Genomic DNA, 17,148 nt, shown 5'->3' on the forward strand with positions numbered 1-17,148 from the left:
TATCTAAGATCTTGTCTAGGTCTTCATCAAAGATCTCCCATCTCCCATCATCTGTTGGTGGCCATTGTATCTTTTCTTTCCTGCTGTCTGTTGAAGGTACTGTTGATGTTTTCTGCTGGTTTTGATTCCATTGCTCCTCCTCAATGTTGATCTGAGTAGCTTCATTAGGTAAGAGGTCCTCAGTACTGTGGTGTGCTTCCTGGCTGTGGTTCTCCGTCGTCTCATCAGTGTTAAAACTGTTAAAGAATAGATAAAAATTGTATAGGAAGTTACACATGTTAAAGAATATTGAACGGAAGTGCCACCATGTGTTAAATCATTTATTATTTTATCTAATTTATAGGTACGATTTGAGATTGAGTGGATCAATAGGAATTGCAGGTAAACGTAATATAATTAATAAGAAATTGAAATAACTACATACACTCATATAAGAACAAATAAAAAGTTTCTGGTGTTAGATAATATTGTTAAACCCAACGAAACGAAGACATAATTTATTTATTTAATTTCACCTTGTTAATTAACCCCAATTTTGATAGGTTAAAAGCCGTTCCATTTTCCATGTATTTTTTTTCACAAGTAACATCAAATAGGAATGGTTAGGTTAAAACATTTGATATAAGTATATTATTTTTTTTGGTATCAAGACGTTAGTAAAAAAGCAAAGTAATAACATAGTGTACATATATTTGATAAAATGCATACATGATAAAGCATCTACGCGAATGATAAAAAAGGCATACGTAAATTATAAATTATATTATCCAGCAGTAACGAAGAAAAAAACGATATTCCATCAAATTTAAAATAAAGATAGACTGGATATCAACCAATCACAAAAAAGGCCTCATAAGTGAAGTGTATTTAGATAAGATATTAAAAAAGGGGAAAAGATACCATAGGGATATTCAAACTCATAAATCGAAATAAGCATACAACGCCACGTCTAAAAAAGAAAAAAAGATAAACAGACTTAACAACAAGAACCCTACCAACACTGGAATTGATCTCATGTGAACCGGAAGGGTAAGCAGATCCTTCTTCAAATGTGGCAACAGTCGTGTTGCTTATGTCACTACATTCCCAGTAACAAGTATAATTTGGTAGATCACATTCGTCAAAAGGGGACGGGATTGTAGTTACGACATAGGAAACAAATCCGCTATCATCCGTAAAACGGATATTCAATAACTATCACAACTAGTGATGGCATCGGTAAAATTAACGAAGGGATGATTTCAACTTTTCCATTCGGAACTTATGGTTTAATAGCTTCATAAATAGCAGGAAACCACTATCAAGGCATGTGGTATAAGGTAAATATAAACGTTGGATTTTAACCTGTATGAAATTCTTCGATCAAAATTAATCCTGATATATTGCTCGTATCAAATAGATTTGGTCATACTTAACAGGTGATATTTGATTGAACTCGCCTTGTATGACAAGTCTTGCCTTATTTTATGTGTACTATCTTCATAGTAATGGCCTATATCCAACATTTTGTTTTATCTTTATACATGGTACAGTACTTACATGTATTCATACGTTGACATCATGCATGGTATACAGTTGTTGTGTTATGATTACAGTCTTGTATTAATTTCATCTTCTTAAGTATCCCAGATTTTGATTAGTTGAAATATATAAAGGCAGCAGTAGTATACCGCTGTTCAAAAGTCATAAATCGATTGAGAGAAAACAAATCCGAGTTACAAACTAAAACCGAGAGAAAAACATCAACTATAAAAGGAAAACAACGAATCAACAGAAACACTGAAGTGCAACAAAAACCAAACGACAATGCAACACACACAGAAACGAACTATAAGATAACAACTGCCATTTTCCTGACTTGGTCCAGGACATTTTAAGAAATAATGGTGGGTTGAACCTGGTTTTGTGGCAAGCCAAACCTCGCGCCTTTATGGCAATGTTAAATAAACCACTAAAATGACAATATTACATGACAGGAATACAGTACAAATATATGCATAAACATTCAGGACAGAGAAATAAACAAATAAATAATACAATAGTATATTTCGACATGCTAGCCACAGTATAATAACGAGCACGTAAAATGATATAGGACAGCACACAAAAACAGCACAACAAAACCACGAAATGTCCGTCACATGACTGTATCAACGCACAAAAGTGACGTCACAGGTAGATCTCTAAAAATTAATATAATTTTGAGTACACTTCATGGATACATTTGATCGTCGATGCACTATATTAAATGCTGCTGTCTTTGTTCAACGCGTCTAACAACATGTCCAGGGGGTGTTTACGTATTATAATGTCTTGAGAAGAAATTTTCTTCAACTTGAGCAATGTTGAGGCTCACACAATTTTACTTCGCTAGAATGGTATAATATACTGAACATGATATATCTGTTTCAACTCCCTTATATCAGACGAACCTAAAATAACATTTACATTTATTATTTTACAGGACTTGCATATTTAAGCCAAGTTTGTACTAGCATTAGTCAATCAATTGTAGAAGATAGATTCAGCTTCCTTATCATATCAGTTGCAGCACACGAATTGGGACATTGGTAATATATAATAATCTAATTTAGGATATAACACGTCTTTTGATTGGCTGAAATTCTTCCTTGTAGTCTCCATTTCTCGTGTCTATGTCACTATGTTGAAACATGTTCCCAATGCAGAACTCAATTGTAAAAGATTCGAAAAAGTCTATATGTGTTTATTTATGTTGGTTATAAACTACGACAAAAGAGAAAAATACGATATCAAAGGGATATCCAGATTCAAGAGTCAAAAAACAAACTAAAAATGCCATGGCAAAAAAGAAAGAAAAAACAACGAATAGGCTTATGATGCACTGTCATGATGTGATACACCTTGTGTTTCATACATTGAAAATAGAAATGAATAAATAAATAAATAAATGTAGTTCAAATTTAGACGAAAATATAGTAAGGCACGATATTAAGTGACCACAGATTATCTGATAGTAAAAAAACTAGAAACATTCTTGCTGTATTACAAACTGAATGGTTTAATCTGATATCACTGGTAGCGTATTTAAAACTATTTTGTACAAAACAATAAGGAAAAACTAATATGATATGCAGCAACAAACGACAACCTCTGAATAACAGACTTGGGACAGGCACATACAGAATGGACAGAGTTAAACATGTTTACTGAGGTCAAACCTTCTCCTAATCTTGGACGGTGTACATTCATCTTCTCAAACATTGAATCAATTCTCAAAAGGATACATATTTTGAAGTACTGTGTGTTCATTTATTTTCGTGGATTGAGGAAAAGTTTCATTTTCGTGGATATTTAATTTCGTTGTTTTTGCCAAGTCTGCAAACATTCTTTAAGAAAATTTGTTATTTGTTGAACATTTAAATTCTTGGGTTCCCAGAACCCAGGAAATCCACGAAAATTGGTATCCGACGAATGTTAATGAATTCACAGTAATTTAATGATGAAAAACAAACGTTTGAAAACAAATGGTTTATTGGTAGAGAAGGATAGTGGAAATCAGTGCAGTACATGTACAAACAAAATCTGATATATAGCTGTGATAAACAATTAAAAGAACTCTTCTACAGTTTTCATCATTAATTTTGTTTAACTGCCCATAGCGCTTATAGTGCTTTGATTTCATTACTCAGCGATTGTTATGTCTAAAATTATTTTTTATGTGATAGATGTGAATTCCTTCTGTTTTGAGTTCCCGCTTTAACTCCAAACAATTTTACATGTTTTTTTGTGTATTACAGTTTAAGTTCACAACATGACGGCGACGGAAATGGCTGTAGTGGTAGTGATTCCTATATCATGGCGTCTGTGATCGGTCCACAGACCAAACCAGCTACCGCTACACACCCATGGATATTTTCATCATGTTCTACATCATACTTTACTAATTACATTAATTCATTGGATTCGTAAGTAATTATTTGTAATTCGATTATTTTTGTCATTAAGACAAAAAATTATTTCAACATGCACATTTTGTACCAGCATGTCAGCTTTTCTTACGATTCGGTCTTTCATTAAATTTTTCTCCAAACAACGTTAAACATCTTCCAACAAAAACAACCATTACCAAATTTTTAAAACACAGAAGGACAAGAAGACTACATATTAACCCAATGAATGTAGTCTTTTTCAGTTAAATCAACTTTTTATTTTATTTGTCTTATATAATGTTCAATGCAATCGCCGTAGGCAGGGGAATTAAGTGATAACCTTGACTGTCCGTCTGTGCGTCCATCTCATATTCGTTTCTCCTTTCTAAATATTGTTTGCTGCATGCAAATTTTAATAAACTATACACAATGCATAAAACAAAAATGCAAGACAAAGTTCGAAATTTTGGCTGTTGGTTATTAAACGTTTTAGAGTTATGCCCCTTTTTAACTAGAAAAATCACAAAGCTTGAACAGGGGGATTCGTGTCCTCAGTCACATTCTTCCTTTATTTTTGTATATTTGTTTTGATTTTTCTTCTAGATACACTTTTCATTTTCAATTTTTTATATCAGTTTTTTATGGTTTATAAAGGATTTTCCTTTGTTAAAATAACAAATAATCTTATCAAACAAGAAAACAGGTAGCTATGAATAACTTTGTTAAACAATAGTTTTAGGACAGCTTTTAAGTAATTTTAACTGCAACTTTAATACAAATAACTTTTAAGTTTGAATATATTATAGATTGTCGCATCACTCACTTCAAAGTTGGAATACCTAAGAAAACCTTTCCTCAATATGGAACTTTCAAACTAGGGAGAAATGTATTTTTTTCTCTTATAAATTATTCTATTGACACACACCCAAAAATAATTTTATTAAATCAAACCTCGAAGCTATTTCTTATGATTTCAATGTCTACAATGAATAAACATGAGTATATATTACAGAGTGGGGAATAATTGTATGAAGACATTAAGTGTAGGATTTGACCCTACAGGACTAACACCTTATGACCAGCAACTAGCAGGACAAGTATTTTCAGCAGATGAACAATGTGCACAGATACGTGGAAGTGGATCATCTTTCTGTAATGTAGGTTGGAACGATATGTGCCACGATTCTATATTATTATTAAGGAATTGACCCTTCTCTTTTACTATGGCTCAATGGTTTAGTTCTCAGACAAGCATATTTCAAACTTTTTGTTGAAAAGTGGGGAATGAAATAAACTATCAAAGAACATATAAAGTAGAGGACATTAAAATTGAGAATGGAATGTGTCAAAGGAACCACTACTCAAACAAAGAAAACAAATGTCGAAGGCCACCAATGTTTCTTCCATTCAACGAGAAAATATTCACCGAGAGGCGGGCTTCAGCTGGACCATTAACTAAAATGTGTGACAGTTAAGTGAAAACGGACGTTACACTCAATTTCAAAACATTTAAATGAGCTAAAATTCTAAACTTTACCTTAACTTTAATATCACCATACTAGTTTAAAATAATCTGATCTCCAGAAAAAACATTTTTTTTAAGAAAAACTGAAAAAAGAGAACTCTATATATTTGACTGGGGATGATATATACTTACATTTTTATAAACACTTTAATTCAAGATTCAAGAGGCAATAGTTTATTATAGTCTCACTACATACATTCAAGTATAAACACAAGATGAAATTTAATACACAATATACAATTGAGAATGCATGTGCCATGTGCCATTCTTAGTAGAAGATCTATTTGAGACTGTTATATACAATTATAAAACATCAGAAACTGGATTTATAAATATATGATATGGTAATTTGTATTTTGATTGTTAGGGTTGTAAAAGGTTGGAAAAACAAGGTTAAAAAACAATAACTTATTGTTTGATGTAACACGTCATCTGATTGGCTGAAAGGATTTTGTCGATCAGTAAATATACATAATTTTGTCATGTGATCGTAACGTCAACAACGTTTTCTTTTCAAAATGTATTCCTTTCAAATAGAATTTAGAATAAAATTCTAAGTAATGACTGTTATATTGTTTCTGTCTATTCGAAATATAGTAGTGCACACTTTTAAATAACCCGCTACCCGTATTCCTCAGTCTGCACCATATTTTTGTATAAAATTTCTTCATAGATAGAAAAATATAAGTCATTCCATTATTATTTTCAGGGACTCTATTATGGTGATTTTTCTACTATTTGTACGGTATTATGGTGTACTGACCCGGCTGGTAGTGCAAATTGTAATAGTAATATAGGAGGTGATGGCACGCACTGTGGTAACAAAAAGGTATGAGCTAATTAAGTAGTCACGTGTATCCCCCGTGAATAGTCACGTGTATACTTTTAAATAGTCACGTGTACATGGTGGATTTCCTTTATTCTGTACAGACAACACGATTTGGTTCGAGAGGTCAAAATTTTCAATCTTGAGTATGAAAGAGGGGCAAAAGATACCAGAGGGACATTCAAATTCAAATATCGAAAATAAAGTGACAACGCCATTGCTAAAAAATATAGACAAACAGACAAATAATAATACACAAGAAATACCATAGAAAACTAAAGAATAAGCAACACGATCCCCACCAAAACAGGGGATGATCTCAGATGCTCTAGAATTGTAAGCAGATCCTGCCCCACATATGACATGACCTTTAGTAAATACATTGAAATCCAAGTTACGGTCATAATAAAGTATAATAGGCAATTTTTCTTCAGCACAATTATGATTTTTCTTTCGCCCCTCTTTTAGGTATCACCACATGATATGCAAGATAACCTTAAGACGTTAGTATCTAATTTTCATTATTTGTAATTACAGCGTTGGTTCGAGGGTTATAATTTTTTTAAGATTCCAACATTTAGACTCAATGGAAATTATGTATATTTATTGGTAGAAGGAGAGTAAAAGGCAATCCATTCAGATTGACATAAATGATGACTTATGTCATACTGTGGATTCATTATTTTTCGTTGGATAACAATTTTCATGGATTTCGTGGGTTAAAGAGTTTTATAAAGACGAAACGTGCGTCTGGCGTATTAAATTATAATCCTGGTACCTTTGATAACTATTTACACCGCAGGGTCTATGCCACTGCCGGTGGACGTTTCGTCCCCGAGGGTATCAACAGCCCAGTAGTCAGCACTTCGGTGTTGACATTAATATCAATTATATGGTCATTTTTATAAATTTCCTGTTACAAAACTCGGAATTTTTCGAAAAACAAAGGATTTTCTTATCCCAGGAATAGATTACCTTAGCCGTATTTGGCACAACTTTTTTGGAATTTTGGGTCCTCAATGTTTGTCAACTTTGTACTTTTTTGGATTTATAACTTTTTTGATCTGACCGTTACTGATGAGTCTTATGTAGACGAAACGCGCGTCTGGCGTATTAAATTATAATCCTGCTACCTTTGATAACTATGTACATTTGAACCACAAATTAAAATGTTCAACGAATTACAAATTTTATATAGGCTAAGTGTTCAATGATTTGCAAAACCACAATATCGAATATCAACGAAACTGCAACCATTCACGAAAATTAAAACCCTCGAAAATAGATCAATCCACAGTATTAGGGGAAAAAAGAGCAACTTTCATAAGACAGTTCTCGAACAAAATGCAAATGGTTACCTTTTCGATGTTTTTATTATATATATTAAATGGTAGAAATTAAAGTTCGGATATCTTGCGCTCTGATAAAAAAAAAACATTACATTTTACATTAACAATCGGAAAACAGTTAATAACAATAATACTGAACTCCAATGAAAATTCGAATCAGAAAGTCCCTAATCAAATGGCAAAATCAAATGATAAAACACATCAAACAAATGGACAATGTCCTTAGATCTCCCTATGTGTGCAGAATAGCTATATTTATAGATCATCTTGTTTATTCTAGTTGATGTTATGATTATGTTTAATGGTCTAATTCAGTGATTTCAATGGCTTCGACTTTTATAGATCTTTATCATTTTTTTTAATTTGGCCTGTGTTAACTTTAAACTGTACCAACATTTCAGTGATATGCATTTCGACAAAAAATGTCTCTTCTGTGATATTTAGGCCAAACTATTTAAAAATCCAAAACATAATACACACTTTAAAGAGCTCATATAACCGCAAAGGACCAAAAGTATAACAAAACAGTATTCAAACACATCATAAATATGACATATTTCTTTCCAGTGGTGTATATCTGGTGTATGTACCTCAGATTCAAATGCTCCTCCTGCGGAAGACGGTACGTGCAGTTTATTTCTATGCTTTCTAAGCACATTTTGAGAAATGTAATATTTTTCAAACGTTTTTTTGTCCTAAACTTTTAATGTATATAAAAATAAAAAGATGTGGTATGATTGTTAACTTTTCAACAGAGGGCACATGATATAGAATAAATATAGGTCAATGTACGGCCTTGAAGTTTGGTGAGATGTAAAATTTCTTCTGTGGCTCACTTTAACTTTTTACAGTGTCCTACAAGTCCTGTGGAACCATCAGCATTGACGACTGTTTTTCGGACGCAATGGTCCATATCGTCGCTGGGCTTCCAAAATGTTGTCAATTACAAATTTTTCAAACAAAAAAATCTCACAAACAGGCTTTGAAAATTTGGTCGAAATGCATGTTTCCAAAATGTCGTATGTGAACTTGAACATTTTTGTAAATGGCAGTGAAATAAAAACTTTATTTATTTTAACGGAAATAAAGAAATGAACAAGTATTTGATTCCCAAAGCCATTATACAACAAATTTCAAGTTTACATACAACATTTTTGAAGCAAAATTTACAAACAGCTGAGATTGGCAATTTTGTAACATGTCTTATTTCAACCGTTTTGTTTGGTTTAACTGTATGCTATCTTAGATTATCAAAGATTTCCTCCCGCCAAGACAATTTTTGTAAAAAAAGTAGTTTTAGCCAAAAAATTCATATTCGACATTTTAAAGTCCAGCTACGATATATTCTTTTGAGTTACGATTGATAAATAATAAAATGGAACTGAAAAAGTTGAAACTCCTCAAACTAACAGAAGTTCGTTTTTTTATGGACTTCTCAAATTTAGTCGTTATGCTTGAACACATTGTATATTTGTGAAATTTTAAACGTTTCACATCAATCGGTATCATAATTTAATGCAAAGAAGTTTTATACATATTTTAGTTTTAGGAAAAAACAGTCGAAATCTATAGCTTTACCACATATTAGGATATGTTAAAAAACCACATATTAGAATATGTTAAAAAACCACATATTAGAATATGTTAAAATAATTGGTACAATATAAAAGGAATTTTACTGTAGTTTTCCCAAATTGATTATATATATAAATGTACTTGTTCAGCTGTTGCTCCTCAAATGAGTTTTCTTTATACATTTTTGCAATTTAAGAGACCTGTCTTTATGGAGATCGCAAAGGTATAATATTTGGCAACGGTTGGACTTGCGAAGATATGGTAAGGGAAGCACCAGGTTATTGTGCAAGTGTAAAGACTGCGTGCTGTGCTTCTTGTGCACTTCCAACGTCAACAGTTCAGCCTACAACAGATGCTGATCAGCAGTGTGTACAAAAACGTGGTACAGAGTCATATTTGTGCAGGGTGAGTCTTGATATATATATAGACTCGAAATCCGGATATGGTGTAAAATATTAGCACCTTTTGTTATGGTTTGCCATCTTTGCCGCAAATTTATTGTTTTCTACTTCGTATTAAATTAATATAGAGATCCATTTTGTTGCACCTTGTGATCAATTTATTTGGCAATCGCCAATAGCAGTCAGCAGGGTTTAAGAACATCAGTTGTTCGACCTGCTAGTCAAATGCGTTTTGTTATAATATATGTTTTCACTCTTTTAGTCTTTTAGAAAATGTTGTTTGTGCTGTATATAGATCCCTTTACAACGAAATTTGTTACATGCACACGTATAAAAATTGCGGTTTTTATCCAACGCAATCATAGGTTTGAACGTTGTTTTCAATTTAGAATTGTTTATATTTATTTCATTCGACTTGTATTATATTTTCCCTCCGGTTTATATAATCCGTTCATCCTATTTTGACTCTTTAAAATTCAAGAGTCTATCCTAAATTGAGGTAAATTAAATGGCCTTACAAATACTTTTCGATCCCTAACATGACTGAAGAGACATTAATTGTCGAAATCCGGATACGGTGTAAAAAATTTGGCACCTTTTGTTGTGGTGTACCATATTGTCGCAAATTAATTTGTTTCTACTTCCTATTAAATTAATATAAATATCCGATTTGTTACACCTTGTGATCAATTTATTTTGCAATTGACAATGGCAGTCAGCAGGGTTTAAAAACATCAGTTGTTCGACCTCCTAGTCAAATGCGTTTTGTTATAATATTTTTTTTCACTCTTTTGGTCTTTTTGGAAAATGTTGTTTGTGCTGTATTTAGACCCCTCTACAACGAAATTTGTTACATGCACACGTATAAAAATTGCGGTTTTTATCCAACGCAATCATAGGTTTGAACGTTGTTTAGATTTAGACTTGTATATATATAGTCAACGATTTTTTCCACGAGGGCGCTTGATCGTTACATGAAATTATATATATATATATATATGTTTATGTGTACCCAAGGCGGAATATCTAATGAGTAGCAGCGAACGTTGGTTATATAATAATAATCATACATTTTTTTTCGAGCCAAATACTGCATTCTTGAGGAATCACTGTAAACATAACTCAAGTTTCAGCACATTTAGGTCATGTTTTTGTTAAAAAAAATCGTGATATTTGGATATTTTGAATATTGCTGTAAAATTTATCTAGTGAAAGTTACCCGTGTTATTCAGTCTGCACCATATTTTTTTATAATATTTCTTCATAGATAGAAAAATATAAGTCATTTTATTAACATTTTCAGGACCCCTATGGTGGTGATTTTTCTACTATTTGTACGCGGTTATGGTGTTCTGACACGGCTGGTAGTGTGAACTGCTATGGACATAATGGAGGTAATGATGGAACTCTCTGTGGTAACAAAAAGGTATGAGATAATTAAATACTCACGTGATTCCTTTTACTAATCACGTGTATTACTTTAAATAGTCACGTGTATTACTTTAAATAATCCCGTGTATTACTTTAAATAGTCATGTGTATTCTTTTAAATATTCCAGTGCATTCCTTTTATTCTGTACAGACGACACGTTTGGTTCAAGAAGTCAACATCTTCAATACTGAATATGACATGACCTGTGGCAAATACATTGAAATCCAAGTTACGTTCTAAATAAAGTATAATAAGCAATGTTTCTTCAGCATAATTATACTTTAGGTATCACTGAATAATATGCTAGGTAACCTTAAAACGTTAGTATCAATTTTAATTATTTGTAAATACATCGTTGGTTCGAGGGTTAAACATTTATTGTTTTAAGATTCTAAAATTTGGACTCAATGGAAAATATGTATTTCTATTGGTAGAAATTTCATGGTTAAAGGGAGAGTAACACGCAATCCACGCAAGATTGATATGAATGATTACTTCTCTTATATTAGTAAACAAACGAGAAACTTTCATAAGACAGTTCGTAGAGAAAATGTAAATTGTTTATACCGTTTTCAATGTTTTTATCAAATATATTAAATGGTAGAAATTAATTTCCTGATTTCTTGCGGTCTGATAATCTGATAAGAACATTTCATTTAACATTTACAATCGGCAAACAATTAGAATTGCCCTTAGGTCTCCCTATGTGGGCAGAATGGCTATATTTGTTAGATCATCTTGTTTATTGTATTGATATTATGATTATGCTTAATAGTCTAATTCCGTGATTTTAATGGCTTCGACTTTTTTTTGGTGTATTATTTCACATTGCCCTTGTTCCTGAGTTTTCGTAACGATCACATTTACGCATTGTGACAGCGTTACTTTTTTTAATTATCAACTTAATTTTTGCCTGAAAAGAACACTCGTTCGATACTCATCGGTTTAACTTACATCAGTTGATCAAATACATATCAGTTAATTTACCGCTATTGTTAGAAATATGCAAATATTAAATAATTTTTCTTACTTTGGCGTGTGTTAACTTTAAACTATACCAACATTTCTGTGATATACATTGCGACAATTGTTATCTCTTCTGTGATGTTTTGGGCCAATCTATTTGATAATGTATATGAATACATCATACACTTTAAAGAGCTGATATAACCGGAAGGGATCAAAAGTATAACAGTATTTGAACATATAATAAATATGGCTTATTTCTTTACAGTGGTGTATATCTGGTGTATGTACGTCAGATTCAAATGCTCCTGCGGGAGATGGTGAGTGCAGATTAATTCTATACTTTCCCAGCTTATTTTGAGAAATTTGATTGCATATTTATATTTTTAAACGTTTTTTTTTCTCCCTAAAATTTCAATATATATATTAAAATAAAAAGCTCTGGTATGATTGCCAACTCTCCACCAGATCAATGTACGGCCTTGTGAGATGTAAAATAATTTCTGTCGTTGTTTGTCTACTTGTGTAATCATAATTTCTTTCCCTATGTTTTCGAAAAATAACGATGATTTATATGAATCATAGTTATGATATATGGTATGATTTAAGTGGCTCACTTAAACTTCTAACAATGACCTATAAGTCCCATATGGAACCATCATCCTTGAGGACTGTTCTTCGGAACCAATGATCCATTATTCATTTAATTTACGACTGATAAATTATAAAATGGAACTGAAAAAGTTGATAATCCTAAAACATTCAGAAATTCATTGTTTTATGGACTTTGCCAATTTAGTCGTTCTGCTAAAGCACCTTGTCAATTGATGAAATTTTAAACTTTTCTAGAATATTTCACATAATTCGGTATCATAATGCAATCAATTCGGTTTTGCATATATATTTTAGATTTGGGAAAAAACAGTCGAAATCTATAATGTCACCACAACTATTATATGATGTGCTTAAAATAGTTGGTAAAATATAAAAGAAATTTACCCTAGTTTTTGCAAATTGATAATCTAATATTTTTTCAGTTGTTTCTCATCAAATGAATTGTCTTTATTAGTTCTATTTGGTATATTGTTTTCAATTTTAGAAACCTGTCTTTATGGAGATAAAAGAGGTGTTATTTTTGGTAATGGTTGGACTTGTGAAGATATGGTTAGGAATGCACCAAGTTATTGTTCAAGTACAACTGCATGCTGTGCCTCTTGTGCACCTACAACGACAACATCCACAACTACTGTGACTACGACAATAACTGATTCTAATACGACAACAACTACTCCTTCTGTGACAACAACTACTCCTACGACAACAACATTAGCAACAACTACAACAGTTCAGCCTACAATAGATGCTGATCAGCAGTGTGTGCAAAAACGTGGTACAGGGTCACATTTATGCAGGGTGGGTCTTGATATATATATATATGATAATGTGTACCCAATGCGGAATATTGAATAAGTAGCAGCGAACTTTGGCTATATTATAATAATCTATACATGTATATCTATTTATCTTGAGTTGTGGGTTTTTTCGAGCACACATACCGCATTCTTGAGGAATCACTGTAAACATTACTCAGAATCCAGCACATTTAGGTCAGGTTTTGTTGAAAAAATTTCGTGATATTTGGATATTTTGAATATTGCTGTAAAATTTATCTAGTAAAAGTTACCCGTCTTATTCAGTCTGCACCATAATTTTTTTTATAATATTTCTTCATAGATAGAAAAATATAAGTCATTCCATTAATATTTTCAGGACCCCTATGGTGGTGATTTTTCTACTATATGTACGCGGTTATGGTGTTCTGACACGGCTGGTAGTGTGAACTGCTATGGACATAATGGAGGTGATGATGGAACTCTCTGTGGTAACAAAAAGGTATGAGATAATTAAATAATCGCGTGTTTTACTTTAAATAGTCACGTGTATTCCTTTAAATAATCACGTGTATTACTTTGAATAGTCACGTGTATTCCTTTAAATAGTCACGTTTATTACTTTAAATAATCACGTGTATTACTTTAAATAGTCACGTGTATGGTGGTGATTTTCTACTATTTGTACGCGGTTATGGTGTTCTGACACGGCTGGTAGTGTGAACTGCTATGGACATAATGGAGGTAATGATGGAAATCTCTGTTGTTACAAAAAGGTATGAGATAATTAAATAGTCACGTGATTCCTTTTATTAATCACGTGTATTACTCTAAATAGTCACGTGTATTACTTTAAATAATCACATGTATTACTTTAAATAGTCATGTGTATTCTTTTAATTATTCCCGTGCATTCTTTTTATTCTTTAAAGACAACACGTTTGGTTCAAGGAGTCAACATCTTCAATCCTGAATATGACATGACCTGTGGCAAATACTTTGAAATCCAAGTTACGTTCTTAATAAAATATAATAGGCATGTTTCTGCAGCACTATTATAATTTAGGTATCACTGAATAATATGCAAGATAACCTTAAAACGTTAGTATTCAATTTCATTATTTGTTAATACATCACTGGTTCGAGGGTTAAACATTTATTGTTTTGAGATTCTAACATTTAAACTCAATGGAAAATATGTATTTTTATTGGTAGAAATTTCATGGTTAAAGGGAGAGTAACACGTAATCCACGCAAGATTGATATGAATGATTTCTTCTCTTATATAAGTAAAAAAACCGAGAAACTTTCATAAGACAGTTCGTAGAGAAAATGCAAATTGTTTATTCCTTTTTCAATGTTTTTATCAAATATATTAAATGGTAGAAATTACTTTCCTGATTTCTTGCGCTCTGATAAGAACATTTCATTTAACATTTACAATCGGCAAACAATTAGAATTGCCCTTAGATCTGCCTATGTGTGCAGAATGGCTATATTTGTTAGATCATCTTGTTTATTTTATTGATTTTATGATTATGTTAAATAGTCTCATTCCGTGATTTTAATGGCTTCGACTTTTTTGGGGCATTATTTCACATTGTTCTTGTTCCTAAATTTTCGTAACGATCACATTTACGCATTGTGACAGCGTTACTATTTTATTATAAACTTAATTTTTGCCTGAAAAGAACACTCGTTCGATACTCATCGGTTTAACTTACATCAGTTGATCAAATACATATCAGTTAATTTACCGCTATTGTTAGGAATATGCAAATAATAAATCATTTTTCTTATTTTGGCGTGTGTTAACCTTAAACTATACCAACATTTTTGTGATATACATTTCGACAATTGTTATCTCTTCTGTGATGTTTTGGGCCAAACTATTTGAAAATGTATATGAATACATCATACACTTTAAAGAGCTGATGTAACCGGAAGGGATCAAAAGTATAACAGTATTTGAACATATAATAAATATGGCTTATTTCTTTACAGTGGTGTATATCTGGTGTATGTACGTCAGATTCAAATGCTCCTGCGGGAGATGGTGAGTGCAGATTAGTTCTTTACTTTTCCAGCTTATTTTGAGAAATTTGATTGCACATTTATATTTTTAAACGTTTTTTCTCCCTAAAATTTCAATATATATATTAAAATAAAAAGCTCTGGTATGATTGCCAACTCTCCACCAGATCAATGTACGGCCTTGTGAGATGTAAAATAATTTCTGTCGTTGTTTGTCTACTTGTATAATCATAATTTCTTTCCCTATGTTTTCGAAAAATAAAGATGATTTATATGAATCATAGTTATGATATATGGTATGGTTTAAGTGGCTCACTTAAACTTCTAACAATGACCTATAAGTCCCATATGGAACCATCATCCTTGAGAACTGTTCTTCGGAACCAATGATCCATTTATTCCTTTAAGATACGATGGATAAATTATAAAATGGAACTGAAAAAGTTGATATTCCTGAAACCAACAGAAATTCATTGTTTAATGGACTTTGTCAATTTAGTCGTCCTGCTAAAGCACCTTGTAAATTTATGAAATTTTAAACTTTTCTAGCAAATTTCACATGATTCGGTATCATAATGCAATTCAAATCGGTTTTGCATATCTATATTTAAGATTTGGGAAAAAACAGTCGAAATCTATAATTTCACCACAACTATTATATGATGTGCTTAAAATAGTTGGTAAAATATAACAGAACTTTACTCTAGTTTTCACAAATTGATAATCTAATATTTTTTCAGTTGTTTCTCATCAAATGAATTTTCTTTATTAGTTCTATTTGGTATATTTCTTTCAATTTTAGAGACCTGTCTTTATGGAGATAAAAGAGGTGTTATTTTTGGTAATGGTTGGACTTGCGAAGATATGGTTAGGAATGCACCAAGTTATTGTTCAAGTACAACTGCATGCTGTGCCTCTTGTGCACCTACAACGACAACATCCACAACTACTGTGACTACGACAATAACTGATTATAATACGACAACAACTACTCCTTCTGTGACAACAACTACTCCTACGACAACAACATTAGCAACAACAACAACAGTTCAGCCTACACCAGATGCTGATCAGCAGTGTGTACAAAAACGTGGTACAGGGTCACATTTATGCAGGGTGAGTCTTGATATATGTTAATGTGTACCCAATGCGGAATATTGAATAAGTAGCAGCGAACTTTGGCTATATTATAATAATCTATACATGTATATCTATTTATCTTGAGTTGTGGGTTTTTTCGAGCACACATACCGCATTCTTGAGGAATCACTGTAAACATTACTCAGAATCCAGCACATTTAGGTCAGGTTTTGTTGAAAAAAAAGCGTGATATTTGGATATTTTGAATATTGCTGTAAAATTTATCTAGTAAAAGTTACCCGTGTTATTCAGTCTGCACCATAATTTTTTTTATAATATTTCTTCATAGATAGAAAAATATAAGTCATTCCATTAATATTTTCAGGACCCTTATGGTGGTGATTTTTCTACTATTTGTACGCGGTTATGGTGTTCTGACACGGCTGGTAGTTTGAACTGCTATGGACATAATGGAGGTGATGATGGAACTCTCTGTGGTAACAAAAAGGTATGAGATAATTAAATAATCGCGTGTTTTACTTTAAATAGTCACGTGTATTCCTTTAAATAATCACGTGTATTACTTTGAATAGTCACGTGTATTCCTTTAAATAGTCACGTTTATCACTTTAAATAATCTCGCGTATTACTTTAGATA

General features: G+C 31.9%; 1 protein-coding gene across 18 annotated transcripts in view; it reads left to right on the forward strand.

Moving 5' to 3' along the window:
* The window catches only part of LOC127717811 (mucin-5AC-like), a 62,510-nt gene that overhangs the window by 24,254 nt on the left and 21,108 nt on the right, over positions 1 to 17,148 (forward strand). For 5 of the 18 annotated variants that reach the window (XM_052223643.1, XM_052223644.1, XM_052223642.1 and 2 more), the window contains exons 9-22: positions 344 to 381; positions 2,465 to 2,570; positions 3,780 to 3,947; positions 4,924 to 5,068; positions 6,146 to 6,265; positions 8,179 to 8,233; positions 9,383 to 9,591; positions 10,891 to 11,013; positions 12,254 to 12,305; positions 13,085 to 13,398; positions 13,756 to 13,878; positions 15,381 to 15,432; positions 16,213 to 16,526; positions 16,876 to 16,998. In XM_052223643.1, the coding sequence (XP_052079603.1) occupies positions 344 to 381; positions 2,465 to 2,570; positions 3,780 to 3,947; positions 4,924 to 5,068; positions 6,146 to 6,265; positions 8,179 to 8,233; positions 9,383 to 9,591; positions 10,891 to 11,013; positions 12,254 to 12,305; positions 13,085 to 13,398; positions 13,756 to 13,878; positions 15,381 to 15,432; positions 16,213 to 16,526; positions 16,876 to 16,998 (1,942 nt within the window). The remainder of the gene's footprint in view (positions 1 to 343; positions 382 to 2,464; positions 2,571 to 3,779; positions 3,948 to 4,923; positions 5,069 to 6,145; positions 6,266 to 8,178; positions 8,234 to 9,382; positions 9,592 to 10,890; positions 11,014 to 12,253; positions 12,306 to 13,084; positions 13,399 to 13,755; positions 13,879 to 15,380; positions 15,433 to 16,212; positions 16,527 to 16,875; positions 16,999 to 17,148) is intronic. The other 13 variants (XM_052223649.1, XM_052223658.1, XM_052223659.1 and 10 more) reach the window with 9 other exon arrangements.

Source organism: Mytilus californianus, unplaced genomic scaffold (genome assembly GCF_021869535.1).
Source record: "Mytilus californianus isolate M0D057914Y unplaced genomic scaffold, xbMytCali1.0.p SCAF_10, whole genome shotgun sequence".
NCBI classification, from domain to species: Eukaryota; Metazoa; Mollusca; class Bivalvia; order Mytilida; family Mytilidae; genus Mytilus; species Mytilus californianus.